Below are 12,113 nucleotides of genomic sequence, written 5' to 3' on the forward strand. Positions count from 1 at the left end.
ACTGGTGGGAAATTCAAAAATGTGAAAAAGTAACATTCACTAAATACACTAAAATCACATAGTATTCCATTCCTGTATCAAACCATTTCACATACACTTTGTCCCGAGTGCTTTGTCCGGCGCCCTGCCTGCATTTTTACTGTTCTTTCTGCCTGGAAACTGAGAAACGTCCATGGCGTCCAAAAAGCGTCCCTTTAGGTCAAAAGCGGTTTTAGACCGGCTAGAGAACAGCGATAGTAAATCAGAACCACTTGCAGAATTGAGTGATAATGATTCGTGGGGGAAATTCGTCATCAGACACTGAAAACGATTCTGCGACTTTGCTCAGTGATGTGCGAACTTGGCGCTATATTTCAAATTTCAGTGTTTTTGATTTGATTATATTATTGAATTAAATTTATTATTATTATATTATTATTTTTTATGATTATTAAATTATAATTTATGATTTCGAGTTTCAAATTTTATCATACCCGGGATGTTTACTAGACTCTTGTTCGGACAGATTTCAGTGAGTTATTCCTAAAAATTACAGGCCTGCAATAAAAAAACTACAATTTTCATGCAAAAAAAGTACCGCTTTGAGCACAGAAATACTGACATAATCAGACCACTAAGGAGATTAAGAGGCGGGTGAACAAAAAAACCCACAAACTCTGATGAACTCCAAGCAACTCCAAGCAAGGGGCTGCCATCTGTCAGAATGTGGGCCAGAAGTTGATTGAAAGCATGCCAGGGCGAATTGCAGAGGTCTTGAAAAAAGAAGGGTCAACACTGCAAATATTGACTCTTTGCATAAACATCATGTCATTGTTAATAAAAGCCTCTGACACTTATGAAATGTTAGTAATTATACTTCAGTATACCAGAGAAACATCTGACAAAAGAGCTAAAAACACTGAAGCAGCAGACTGTGAAAATTCATATTCATGGGCAGCACAATGGTTAAATGGTTAGCACTTCCGCCTGCAGTACTAGGGTCGTCGGTTCAAATCCCAGCCACTGCACCACCTGCCTGGAGTTTGCATGTTCTCCCTGTGCCTGCGTGGGTTTCTTCCGGCTACTCTGGTTTCCTCCCACACTCCAAAGACATGCTGGTAGGTTAATTGGCTCCTGTCTAAATTGTCCCTAGTATGTGTATGTATGAATGTGAGTTAGGGACCTTAGATTGTACGCCCCTTGAGGGTTAGGGACTGATGTGAATGTACAATATATATGTAAAACGTGGTGTAAATTGATGGCGCCATATAAGTACCTGAAATAAATAAAATATTTCTATCATTCTCTACACTTTTGGCCACGGCTGTACACTGTGTGCACAATTTTCAGTCAGGTTGTATTTTTGAGGATTCATTTCATTATTGAACAACTCCAGTGCTCTCCGTCAATCCGAAATTTTAATAAACCTCAATATTTCAGAAAGTAAAAGTGAGGACTTGGCTTTCTTAGGAGAATATCTCTGTGTGTACAATTATCGGGCAACTATTAGTGTGCAGAATTATTATGCAAATAAATGAAAAACAGAAACTTTCCCATCTCACTTGTTTATTTTCATCTGTTAAAGTGAGAATAATAAACAAACAACTCAAAAATTACAAATAAATATTTCTTACATTTAAAAAAAGAAAATCAGTGACCAATATAGCCAGCCTTCTTTTCAATAACCGTCATAAGCCTTCCATCCATGGAGTGTGTTAGTTTCTTGATCAGCTTTTTGTGCAGCAGCAACCACAGCCTCCCAGACACTGTTCTGAAAGGCAGACTGTTTTCCTTCACCGTAAATCTCCCATTTAAGAAGGGCCCATAAATAGGGTTTAGGTCAGATGAGGAAGGGGCCTGTGTCATTATTCTTTCATTTTTAAGGCCTAGCCACGCAGCTGAGTATTTCGATGCATGAGATGGAGCATTGTCCAGCACTTTGATCTCATCTGGGCAGTCATTCAGCAGGGATGCTCCAGTGAGGAGCACACAGATAAGAGTCTCACTGAGCCTGTTCACAAATTTAATCTCTGTTTTACCATCACAGATTGTCCCTACAGCCTCCCAGATTTCTCACCTTTGTGGATTTTGTGTCTTGCAGATGGGTCATTTGAGCGATCGGGGGAAGAGGAGCCATTAAACAGAGGTGTTGTACGTAAAATTTCTATTTTCTTTTTATAGTAAATAGTTCCTGTTAAGATAACACAAACCGTACATCAGTCAGCTCTCACCTTGAGTCTAATTAAAGCTGGACATACATTATTAGATTTTCTTTGTTTTTGTTCAACCTGCAGGCTAAATAAATATATATATATATATATATATACAGCATGAATGAATGAAGCTCCCACACTTCCTATTGTATTCTGACAGCTGGTATCAGCAGCTGTCAGTATACCTGAATAGTTACTTAATCTGATTGAATGCAGTAATTGTATGTACCGAGTACCGATATATACAGGTGAAAGTCCAAAAATTAGAATATCGTGCAAAAGTTCATTTATTTCAGTAATGCAAGGAAGAATGGAGAAGCCCAAGTACCCCGAGTATGGAGGAAGAATGGAGAGGCCCAAGGACCCAGAGTATGGAGGAAGAATGGAGAGGCCCAAGGACCCAGAGTATGGAGGAAGAATGGAGAGGCCCAAGGACCCCGAGTATGGAGGAAGAATGGAGAGGCACAAGGACCAAGAGTATGGAGGAAGAATGGAGAGGCCCAAGGACCCAGAGTATGGAGGAAGAATGGAGAGGCACACACTGCAAGATGCTTGAAGTCCAGTGTGAAGTTTCCACAGTCTGTGTTGATTTGGGGAGCCATGTCATCTGCTGGTGTTGGTCCACTGTGCTTCATTAAGTCCAGGGTCAACGCAGCCGTCTACCAGGAGATTTTGGAGCACTTCATGCTTCCTTCTGCAGACGAGCTTTATGGGGATGCTGACTTCATTTTCCAGCAGGACTTGGCACCTGCCCACACTGCCAAAAGCACCAAAACCTGGTTCAGTGACCGTGGGATTACTGTGCTTGATTGGCCAGCAAACTCGCCTGACCTGAACACCATAGAGAATCTATGGGGCATTGCCAAGAGAAAGGTGAGAGACATGAGACCCAACAATGCAGAAGAGCTGAAGGCCGCTATTGAAGCAACCTGGTCTTCCATAACACCTCAGCAGTGCCACAGGCTGATAGCTCCCATGCCACGCCGCATTGAGGCAGTAATTGCTGCAAAAGGGGCCCAAACCAAGTACTGAGTACATATGCATGCTTATACTTTTCAGAGGTCCGATATTGTTCTATGTACAATCCTTGTTTTATTGATTGCATGTAATATTCTCATTTTCTGAGATTGTGGATTTGGGGTTTTCATGAGCTGTAAGCCATAATCATCACAATGATGACAAATCACGGCTTGAACTATCTTGCTTTGCATGTAATGAGTCTATCTCATATATTAGTTTCAGCTTTTAAGTTGCATTACTGAAATAAATGAACTTTTGCACCATATTCTAATTTTTCCAGTTTCACCTGTACTAGGGCTGTGTGTACCGAGTAGTGATATATACTAGGACTATGTATGTATTGAGTACCAATTTATACTAAGGCTATGTTTTCAGTGATCACCAATGTATTACATGGCTACATCGTACCTAGTAGCATTTTTTGGGATGTAGGAAAAATTTAATACGACCACGCTGGAGACGGCCTATAAAGTATTGTTTCGTTGGTAATGGGTTCCGGCTCGTTTGGCCCAGGGGATGACCAGAGACTGCGGACACAGTACAGGAGATGACCAGAGACTGCGGACACAGTACAGGAGATGACCAGAGACTGCGGACACAGTAGAGGAGATGACCAGAGACTGCGGACACAGTACAGGAGATGACCAGAGACTGCAGACACAGTACGGGACATGACCAGAGACTGCGGGCACAGTACAAGGGAATGACCAGAGACTGCGGACACAGTACAGGAGATGTCCAGAGACTGCGGACACAGTACAGGAGATGTCCAGAGACTGCGGACACAGTACAGGAGATGACCAGAGACTGCGGACATAGTACAGGAGATGACCAGAGACTGCGGACACAGTACAGGAGATGACCAGAGACTGTGGACACAGTACAGGAGATGACCAGAGACTGCGGACACAGTAGAGGAGATGACCAGAGACTGCGGACACGGTGCAGGAGATGACCAGAGACTGCAGACACAGTACGGGACATGACCAGAGACTGCGGGCACAGTACAAGGGAATGACCAGAGACTGCGGACACAGTACAGGAGATGTCCAGAGACTGCGGACACAGTACAGGAGATGTCCAGAGACTGCGGACACAGTAGAGGAGATGACCAGAGACTGCGGACATAGTACAGCAGATGACCAGAGACTGCGGACACAGTACAGGAGATGACCAGAGACTGTGGACACAGTACAGGAGATGTCCAGAGACTGCGGACACAGTACAGGAGATGTCCAGAGACTGCGGACACAGCACAGGGGATGACCAGAGACTGCGGACACAGTACTGGAGATGACCAGAGACTGCGGACACAGTACAGGAAATGACCAGAGACTGCGGACACAGTACAGGAGATGACCAGAGGCTGCGGACACAGTACAGGAGATGGCCAGAGACTGCAGACACAGTACAGGAGATGACCAGAGACTGCGGACACAGTACAGGAGATGACCAGAGACTGCGGACACAGTACAGGAGATGACCAGAGACTGCAGACACAGTACAGGAGATGACCAGAGACTGCGGACATAGTACAGGAGATGACCAGAGACTGCAGACACAGTACAGGAGATGTCCAGAGACTGCGGACACAGTACAGGGGATGACCAGAGACTGCGGACACAGTACAGGAGATGACCAGAGACTGCAGACACAGTACAGGAGATGACCAGAGACTGCGGACATAGTACAGGAGATGACCAGAGACTGCAGACACAGTACAGGAGATGTCCAGAGACTGCGGACACAGTACAGGGGATGACCAGAGACTGCGGACACAGTACTGGAGATGACCAGAGACTGCAGACACAGTACAGGAGATGACCAGAGGCTGCGGACACAGTACAGGAGATGGCCAGAGACTGCAGACACAGTACGGGAGATGACCAGAGACTGCGGACACAGTACAGGAGATGACCAGAGACTGCGGACACAGTACAGGAGATGACCAGAGACTGCAGACACAGTACAGGAGATGACCAGAGACTGCGGACATAGTACAGGAGATGACCAGAGACTGCAGACAGTACAGGAGATGACCAGAGACTGCGGACACAGTACAGGAGATGACCAGAGACTGCGGACACAGTACAGGAGATGACCAGAGACTGCGGACACAGTACAGGAGATGACCAGAGACTGCGGACATAGTACAGGAGATGACCAGAGACTGCAGACACAGTACAGGAGATGTCCAGAGACTGCGGACACAGTACAGGGGATGACCAGAGACTGCGGACACAGTACTGGAGATGACCAGAGACTGCAGACACAGTACAGGAGATGACCAGAGGCTGCGGACACAGTACAGGAGATGGCCAGAGACTGCAGACACAGTACGGGAGATGACCAGAGACTGCGGACACAGTACAGGAGATGACCAGAGACTGCGGACACAGTACAGGAGATGACCAGAGACTGCAGACACAGTACAGGAGATGACCAGAGACTGCGGACATAGTACAGGAGATGACCAGAGACTGCAGACAGTACAGGAGATGACCAGAGACTGCGGACACAGTACAGGAGATGACCAGAGACTGCGGACACAGTACAGGAGATGACCAGAGACTGCGGACACAGTACAGGAGATGACCAGAGACTGCAGACACAGTACAGGAGATGACCAGAGACTGCGGACACAGTACAGGAGATGACCAGAGACCGCGGACACAGTACAGGGGATGACCAGAGACTGCAGACATAGTACAGGAGATGACCAGAGACTGCAGACATAGTACAGGAGATGACCAGAGACTGCAGACACAGTACAGGAGATGACCAGAGACTGCAGACACAGTACAGGAGATGACCAGAGACTGCGGACACAGTACAGGAGATGACCAGAGACTGCAGACACAGTACAGGGGATGACCAGAGACTGCGGACACAGTACAGGAGATGACCAGAGACTGCAGACAGTACAGGAGATGACCAGAGACTGCGGACATAGTACAGGGGATGACCAGAGACTACGGACATAGTGCAGGAGATGACCAGAGACTGCGGACACAGTAGAGGAGATGACCAGAGACTGCGGACCTTTGGGGAGGGAGGGGGAGCGGGTACCTGAATTTGACATGTACCCGCTCCCACTTCCGCGGAGTTTTCCTCCCTTTAGTGTGGGCACCCAGCGTCTTCTGGGACCTGTCTTGTGTCCCAGAAGACGCCGGACTATTCACAAAGCGCAGCGCTTCTTGCTCATGTACAGTGGGCACCCGGCTGTCACAGATGCCGGCCCGGGAAGACTGCACAGTGCTGGACCGAGGAACAGGTAAGGTTCTGCTGCAGACAAGAGCTGAGAGGCCGGCCCGATACTCTGACATGGTGTCGGCGGCAGAAATACCGGACCGGCTGCTCCATATTCACTCTATAAGACGCGCTGACACTTTCCCCCCTTTTTTTGGGGGAAAAAAGTGCGTCTTATGGAGCGAAAAATACGGTATATTAATGTTCTTGTAATTTATGTGCCATTGATAGCCCTGGGTGGGCGTGTTTTGTTGCCTGTGTTGTATACTGTTTAAAATTAATAAAAAAACATTGAAATATTAAAATGCATGTAGAAAAAAATGTAAAAAACACTGCAAAACGGACAAAAAGCAAACTGCGTAGGTGTGAACGGAGCCTCAAACTTTCATGGGGGTGTGTTCATTTTTGCAACATGGTCTGGAATGAATTTGTTGGGAAAAATACTTTTGTGTGTGCAAATGGACAAATCTTGTTTGCAATCCATGGCCGGCATTTGTGGGAGGATTTTGTAGTATAGTGTCCCATAGAACATGTTGTCTCTGAAAGGAAAGGTTTCCTGACAAATCTGTTGGAGTGCACTCAGGGGCGGACTGACAACTCATGGGGCCCCTGGGCAATAGGGGATCATGGGGCCCCCTGTGTCCTTGCCCACACTCAAAGCACACCCAAAAAAGCCTATAAAAAAGGTACCAGGGGCATTTTATGGGGCCCCCTACTGACCTTGGGTCCTCGGGCAGCGCCTGAGTGCTCAAATGGTCAGTCCGCCCCTGGGTGCACTCATTTAGGCTGAGCACTGTATATATATATATATATGATTTGCACCGTCCTTTACCTCTGCTGTCTGCTCCGCTCTCTAGGTGGGGTTCCCCTTTAATATGATCCGCTCTCTAGGTGGGGTTCCCCTTTAATATGCTCCGCTCTCTAGGTGGGGTTCCCCTTTAATATGCTCTGCTCTCTAGGTGGGGTTCCCCTTTAATATGCTCCGCTCTCTAGGTGGGGTTCCCCTTTAATATGCTCCGCTCTCTAGGTGGGGTTTCCCTTTAATAGTCTATATGTCTTTTTTGTGCCCTGCAGAGACACTCCCAGGACCAATGCCTCAGTGAGCTGCTCAGCAAGAAGTCCCTGGGGGCCACAGAGTCCACCATCGTCAGTTCTTCTCTAGGGTTCAACCCTCGAAGCTTCAAGCAGAAGGGAGGAGGCGGGACAACGGTGAAAATACTAATGAAAGAAAAGCACAAGAAAGGTGATACAAAGCAGTGAGGATGTTCACATTGCAGCTTTTTTGTGTCGTAAACTAGTTCCGCTAAACTGCCCACCCAACTAATCCCACCATCCCTGTACACCTGCTGTGCCCATTATGAGGGGTTCCCACCATCCCTGTGCTGAGTTCCCGGGTCTGTACACCTGCTGTGCCCATTATGAGGGGTTCCCACCATTCCTGGGCTGAGTTCCCGGGTCTGTACACCTGCTGTGCCCATTATGAGGAGCTCCCACCATTCCTGTGCTGAGTTCCTGGGTCTGTACACTTGTGGTGCCCATTATGAGGGGTTCCCACCATTCCTGCTCTCTTCTCAAAGATCAAAAAAGGCATCCTTTTTTGATAAGAGGCCTGCTTGCTAGTGGTCAGTGCTGTTATTTCTGATCACTGGGAAACCACTTCTCCGCTCTTTTTGGTGTGGGCTCAGACACTCAATGATACCATGGCAATGGAAACGCTGGTGGCTGAAGACAGCACCCTGAAAAGTGCACACTGCATGCACTTGTTGGTGGGCCTATAGGGACTCAACTGCTTTTTGCACCCTAGTTTCGCAGTAAACTTTCCACTCTTTATTGATGTTGGCCATCATCCATGATCAGTCTACATTGTATAGAGAAGTTCAGAGACCCAGTGATGATGATATAAGGTATGTATTTTAAGGCTTTATATAAAACTGTCAATAGCAGGGAACCAGGGAAAGCAAAATATAAGCCTGATTGTAAGGCCACTTGTACCATAGATGGCCCCCCACACCCTCACCCATCTCATGGGGGCCATTATGAGAGTGTGTGTAGATTTTATGTTGGGAACCATTTTTGAAATCTATTTCTCCCTCGCTGTGCTCAGATTGCATTGTTTGCTTTGTCGGCCCGTCTATAACATTCTGGGTGAACGAGGACCTGTCATATCTACAGAAACGTTTTTTAGAGGGTGCCTCCAAGTGTGGGAATGTCATCAATTTATGCAGGCCACAGACGGGTCGTTTATCGTTAATTCCTCTCACTGAGACCTTCTTCTTCTTCCTTCCCCTTTCCTTCCTTCCTTCTTTCTTTTCTTCTTCTTCTTCCTTCCCCTTTCCTTCCTTCCTTCTTTATTTTCTTCTTCTTCTTCTTCTTCCTTCTCCTTTCCTTTCTTCTTTCTTCTTCTTTCTTCTTTCTTCTTCTTTCTTCTTTCTTTTCTTCTTTTTCTTTTCTTCTTTTTCTTTTCTTCTTTCTTTTCTTCTTTCTTTTCTTCTTTTTCTTTTCTCCTTTCTTTCTTTTCTTCTTTCTTCTTCTTTCTTCTTCTTTCTTTTCTTCTTTCTCCTTGTTTTCCTTTCTTCTTCTTTCTTCTTCTTTCTTTTCTTCTGTCTACTTCTTTCTTCTTCTTTCTTTCTTCTTTCTTCTTTCTTTTCTCCTTTCTTCTCCTTTCTTCTTTCTTCTTCTTCTTTCTTCTTTGTTCTTCCTTCTTTTCTCCTTTCTTCTCTCTTCTTCTTTCTCTTTGTTCTCCTTTCTTCTTTCTTTCTTCTTCTTCCTTCTTCTTTCTTTTTTCTCCTTTCTTCTTTGTTCTCCTTTCTTTTCTTCTTTCTTCTTTCTTTTCTTCTTTATTTTCTTCTTTCTTCTTTCTTTTCTTCTTCTCCTTTCTTCTTCTTCTTTCTTCTTTCTTTTCTTCTTTCTCCTTTCTTTTCTCCTTTCTTCTTTCTTCTTCTTTCTTCTTTCTTTTCTTCTTCTTTCTTCTGCTTTCTTCTCCTTTCTTCTTCTTTCTTTTCTCCTTTCTTCTTTCTTCTTCTTTCTTTTCTCTTTTCTCCTTTCTTCTTCTTCTTTCTTTCTTCTTTCTTTTCTTTTTCTTCTTTCTTTTCCTCTTTCTTCTTTCTTTCTTTCTTTCTTTCTTTATTTCTTTCTTTCTTTCTTCTTCTTTCTTCTTCTTCTTGTTTCTTCTTTCTTTCTTTCTTTCTTTCTTTCTTTCTTTCTTTCTTTTTCTTTCTTTCTTCTTTTCAGAAACTATAATAATACGTGTGTGTACATTTACAGTAAAAAGAATGCTGGCAACCTTGCAGGTCACTGCTCATGCGCAGATTTTTTTCAGTAAAACGATTGGCCGATTTGCCCATCATTGCCAGGAAAATCAGCTGACCGGCCGCTAATTTTCCAACATGACTGTTAAAAACTGTGCAAAAAACCTGAAAATCGGCCAACCAATTAACCCACTAACAGTGCGAAAATTGGCCAATTTTTTTTTCGGACGATTTTCGACCCGTCTATGGACGGCATTATTCTTTCTACGTGAACGTCTTTGTCTTCTCCATTGTACCTTGGATCGGATAAAGTGGTCCTTATAAATATTATAACTTGGATTTCATCTCTCCCTCCAGCCTGCATTTATAATGGTAAGACGTATTCGCACGGCGAGGTCTGGCACCCCGTATTCCGAAACTTCGGCGCTATTCCTTGTATCCTATGCACCTGTAAGGACGGCAGTCAGGACTGTCAGAGGGTCACGTGTCCTGAGGAATATCCATGTGACTATCCGGAGAAGGTGGAGGGCAAATGCTGCAAGGTCTGCCAAGGTGAGTCTAATCTGTGTAAAAACTGAGGCTTTAATGCAGTGGTCTCCAAACTGCGGCCCAGGGGCCGGATGTGGCCCTTTGCTTATCTATATGTGGCTCTATTCCTCCCACTAAGACCAACAATGGGGAATAATTGCTGTCACTGAGACCAACAATGAGGAATAATTCCTGTCACTGAGACCCACAATGGGGAATAATTCCTGTCACTGAGACCAACAATGGGGAATAATTCCTGTCACTGATACCAACAATGAGGAATAATTCCTGTCACTGAGACCAACAATGAGGAATAATTCCTGTCACTGAGACCCACAATGGGGAATCATTCCTGTCACTGAGACCAACAATGGGGAATAATTCCTGTCACTGAGACCAACAATGGGGAATAATTCCTGTCACTGATACCAACAATGAGGAATAATTCCTGTCACTGAGACCAACAATGGGGAATAATTCCTGTCACTGATACCAACAATGAGGAATAATTCCTGTCACTGAGACCCACAATGGGGAATAATTCCTGTCACTGATACCAACAATGAGGAATAATTCCTGTCACTGAGACCCACAATGGGGAATAATTCCTGTCACTGAGACCAACAATGGGGAATAATTCCTGTCACTGATACCAACAATGAGGAATAATTCCTGTCACTGAGACCAACAATGAGGAATAACTCCTGTCACTGAGACCAACAATGGGGAATAATTCCTGTCACTGATACCAACAATGAGGAATAATTCCTGTCACTGAGACCAACAATGAGGAATAATTCCTGTCACTGAGACCCACAATGGGGAATAATTCCTGTCACTGATACCAACAATGAGGAATAATTCCTGTCACTGAGACCAACAATGGGGCATAATTCCTGTCACTGAGACCAACAATGGGGAATAATTCCTGTCACTGAGACCAACAATGGGGAATAATTCCTGTCACTGAGACCAACAATGGGGAATAATTGATGTCACTGAGACCAACAATGGGGAATAATTGATGTCACTGAGACCAACAATGGGGAATAATTCCTGTCACTGAGACCAACAATGGGGAATAATTCCTGTCACTGAGACCAACAATGGGGAATAATTCCTGTCACTGAGACCAACAATGGGGAATAATTCCTGTCACTGAGACCAACAATGGGGAATAATTCCTGTCACTGATACCAACAATGAGGAATAATTCCTGTCACTGAGACCAACAATGAGGAATAACTCCTGTCACTGAGACCAACAATGGGGAATAATTCCTGTCACTGATACCAACAATGAGGAATAATTCCTGTCACTGAGACCAACAATGAGGAATAATTCCTGTCACTGAGACCCACAATGGGGAATAATTCCTGTCACTGATACCAACAATGAGGAATAATTCCTGTCACTGAGACCAACAATGGGGCATAATTCCTGTCACTGAGACCAACAATGGGGAATAATTCCTGTCACTGAGACCAACAATGGGGAATAATTCCTGTCACTGAGACCAACAATGGGGAATAATTGATGTCACTGAGACCAACAATGGGGAATAATTGATGTCACTGAGACCAACAATGGGGAATAATTCCTGTCACTGAGACCAACAATGGGGAATAATTCCTGTCACTGAGACCAACAATGGGGAATAATTCCTGTCACTGAGACCAACAATGGGGAATAATTCCTGTCACTGAGACCAACAATGGGGAATAATTCCTGTCACTGAGACCAACAATGGGGAATAATTGATGTCACAGAGACCAACAATGGGGAATAATTCCTGTCACTGAGACCAACAATGGGGAATAATTCCTGTCACTGAGACCAACAATGGGGAATAATTCCTGTCACTGAGGCCAACAAT

The 12,113-nt window shown here is 44.9% G+C and overlaps 1 protein-coding gene across 1 annotated transcript in view; it reads left to right on the plus strand.

Moving 5' to 3' along the window:
* CHRDL2 (chordin like 2) overlaps positions 1 to 12,113 on the plus strand; it is a 157,480-nt gene that overhangs the window by 113,970 nt on the left and 31,397 nt on the right. The window contains exons 6-8 of the mRNA XM_089659844.1: positions 2,081 to 2,130; positions 7,536 to 7,704; positions 10,067 to 10,261. Of these exons, the coding sequence (XP_089515970.1) occupies positions 2,081 to 2,130; positions 7,536 to 7,704; positions 10,067 to 10,261 (414 nt within the window). The remainder of the gene's footprint in view (positions 1 to 2,080; positions 2,131 to 7,535; positions 7,705 to 10,066; positions 10,262 to 12,113) is intronic.

This window comes from Staurois parvus, unplaced genomic scaffold (assembly GCF_062004578.1).
Source record: "Staurois parvus isolate SC_StPar_1 unplaced genomic scaffold, SC_StPar_1.0 ptg001192l, whole genome shotgun sequence".
NCBI classification, from domain to species: Eukaryota; Metazoa; Chordata; class Amphibia; order Anura; family Ranidae; genus Staurois; species Staurois parvus.